Genomic DNA, 2,893 nt, shown 5'->3' on the forward strand with positions numbered 1-2,893 from the left:
CTCCTGCTCCTTCGGCCGGAGGTGTGGAGCCCGCGCTGCAGTCTCCACTGCCAGAGGACGACTCGAAGAGAGGTTCGCGCGTGCCTGCTCCCCCCCGACGGCTGAGGTGGCTGCCCGGAGCTTGCGCCGTTAGCACCCGCGGGTGGCTGTGGCTGCCCTGGAGCTGGAGGGGCTTCTGAACTCGAGCCTCCATTGCCACTGCCTCCTCCTCCCGCACCTCCTCCCCCTCCTCCCCCCTCCGCCACCGCCTGGTTCGGCCAAGTCCAGGAAGGCCTGGCGCAGCAAGGCCGGGCTGTCACCCAGGGCGCAGCTGAGAGCAGTCGGGGGCTGGGGAGGGGGCTGTAGATAGGTGGGCACAGGAAGCCCGCCGGGGGTCCGGGGTGGCCAGAACATGCAGAAAGGCGGGTAGAAGGCGTCCTTGCGACCCGCAGGCCAGAAAAGCCCCGATAGCCCTGCTTTCTGGGCCCCACCAGCACCTCCGCCTGCCCCACCTCCGCCTCCACCCAGGGCCTCAGCTCCAGCGGCCCCGTCCTCCTTCTTGTGACATAGGCCGAAGGCGGCAGCGGCGGGGAAGGTGTATGGATGTGGGAAGAGGCCCCCCACAGCCAGGAAACTTTTGCAGGACTCCCCCGAAGGAACCTTTACTGGGCACGGGAATGACAGGATAGCTGCGGGGGCCTTTGCTGCCTCCCCCGGGTCCCCCGGCTCCTCCGGTCCCCAACGCTCCCTACTCCGCCACCTCCCGCTCCGCCTCCTCCTCCGCCGGCCACGCCGACTCCGGCACTGCCAGCAGCAGCTGCGGCCGAGAGGCTGGCGGCAGCGGCTGAGAGGCTGGCGGCAGCTACCACTGCGGCCTCCTGTAGCGAGTCCTCGTCGTCGTCGAAGCGGGGCCTCTTGTGGTGCGAGTGCGGGCCGCCGGCCAGTTCTGCCAGGGGAGGCGGCGGCGGCGGTGGGGGGCGGTGCCCCGAGCAGGTGTGGCCCCCAGCAGCCCTCCGCCCCCCGCCACTGCCGCTGCCGCTGCCGCCGCTGCCGCTGCAGCCTTGACAGAGCTGAGAGGGTGGCAAGCCGGGTGCGAGCCCGGCTGGGGCAAAGCCCTTTTGCGGCTACCCCCATTGAACATGGCCTTGACGTCCTCCCAGGCGAAGACCAGCTCGTCCTGAGGGCTCTTATCAGTGAGCTTGAGATGGCGTCTCCAGGAGTTGAAGTTGGCGGCGTCAGGCTGCGTGTACTTAGCCTCTGGAGTTCGATGGGAGTGGAAGATGAACTTGTTGGGCGAAAAGTACATGTTGCAATAGCTGCACTTGATGCACTTGGCCCGGGAACTGTTATAACGCGCGGGGATGAAGCTGCCCCTGCAGCCCCAAGCGCACTCATGGGATACGTCGAAGGCAAAGTTATCAGGCAGTTTAGGAGGCCGATTTTCCCCCAGGAAAGACTTGCAAAGGCGCTCAGCTTCCCTTTTGGTGATCATACCGCATCGGCGAGAGGAGATGGGCCATGGCTCCTGCCCGGCGCAGAATCTCCAGTTGCACTGGAGTGCATTGCACGCAAGTGATGCCCAGGGCCACCCGCCGGTTATGGATCTCGTTATAGCTGAAGTTCTTCAGTAGAGTGTTGGAGATCTGGGCCAAACACAGCCTCTCCTGCCCGTCAATCACCAATGACACTATGGGGATCCCGTAGAGAATTACTTGGCCCACCTGGTTGGGCTTCATGTTGGCGTGGCCCGGCCGAGGCTGGCTCAAGGGATCAGGCTGGTATGCGCTGGATGGAGAAGCCAGCAAGATGTCATTGGGTCCTGGAAGAGGACTTGTGGCCATCTCTTCAACTGTATGTCCTCGAATGGACTCGACTTGGTCTTGCTTGTAGACTGCAAAATAAAAAAGAAAACAGTGATCTTGGGGCACTTTAGTTTAAAACGAGTTGTTAGTTGAGAAAATAGTGATCACTTACTGTTGGGAAGACCTGGGATAGGATAATACTTTACAATACTATCATGCTTCTAGAACACATTTATTTTTCCTCTTTTTCATAAAAAAACGCATTATAAAGCAAGGATTATTTTTTCTGTGTGTTTTTTCAACTCAATTAAAAACAGCTAGGAGGAAAATTCAACATACCAAGAGGTTTATTTATTTTTTTTAAAGTGCTCTGAGTTCTTCCTTCCCTCCTGCGTTTTTGAGACCTTTCAAGATAAGCTGATCATGCCAAAACTGGCTTGCAAAATAATAAATACAGCTAATAGCAGTCTTAGTATTAAAAAAAAAAAAAAAAAGCTTGGGAAATTGGGACCTGCTCATAGAAAATTTAGAGAAACTACTACTAATTTCTTACATATCAATTTTATTTTGGTGGGAAAAGAAAAAACTACCCAACAAGCTTTTTAAGACAAGTTATGGGCTGTAGTTCATGCGATTAACCTGGAGAAATTCATAATCTAGATAAAACAATTCAATATAACCAAACAAAATTAGGCTTTTGGAATGTCCCTATTGAAAGTTTGAGGGCCAACAATTAAAAAAAAATTATTTAACATTTGGAAAAAGTGAAGAAATTATGTTTGACTAAAAACCATTCGTTTAACATTAATTTTGCTTTTACATTCCCCTCCCCTCCTCCAATTCAGTTACCAACCACCATTTGCCTATTAGGGCAATTCTGGTTTTTCTTGGAGTTCAAGATCATCTAAAAATGTTTGCTTCCAACTTCCACAACAGTTAACAAGCAAAATACAGGCATATGTGTTTGTTAACATTTTTCAACGGCTGAGACTAAGCTCTGAATACGGGATATATTTTCCATATTGAATGATTGTACAACGCAAAAGAGCAAACACTGATACAGATCGTCTTCTGTAAACACTCTTAGGATCACTAAAAATCTTGAAGAAAGT

At 53.3% G+C, this 2,893-nt stretch overlaps 1 protein-coding gene across 1 annotated transcript in view; it reads right to left on the reverse strand.

Moving 5' to 3' along the window:
* Positions 1-1,863, reverse strand: part of SKOR2 (SKI family transcriptional corepressor 2) — a 56,616-nt gene extending 54,753 nt beyond the window's left edge. Inside the window, 8 exon segments of the mRNA XM_074286115.1 lie at positions 1-97; positions 99-205; positions 246-600; positions 602-712; positions 714-957; positions 959-981; positions 983-1,495; positions 1,497-1,863. The exon segment at positions 1-97 is cut by the window's left edge and continues 351 nt beyond it. Of these exon segments, the coding sequence (XP_074142216.1) occupies positions 1-97; positions 99-205; positions 246-600; positions 602-712; positions 714-957; positions 959-981; positions 983-1,495; positions 1,497-1,820 (1,774 nt within the window). The 5' untranslated portion in view covers positions 1,821-1,863.
* Between the last annotated feature and the right edge of the window lie 1,030 nt (positions 1,864-2,893).

This window comes from Sminthopsis crassicaudata, chromosome 1 (genome assembly GCF_048593235.1).
Source record: "Sminthopsis crassicaudata isolate SCR6 chromosome 1, ASM4859323v1, whole genome shotgun sequence".
NCBI lineage: Eukaryota > Metazoa > Chordata > Mammalia > Dasyuromorphia > Dasyuridae > Sminthopsis > Sminthopsis crassicaudata.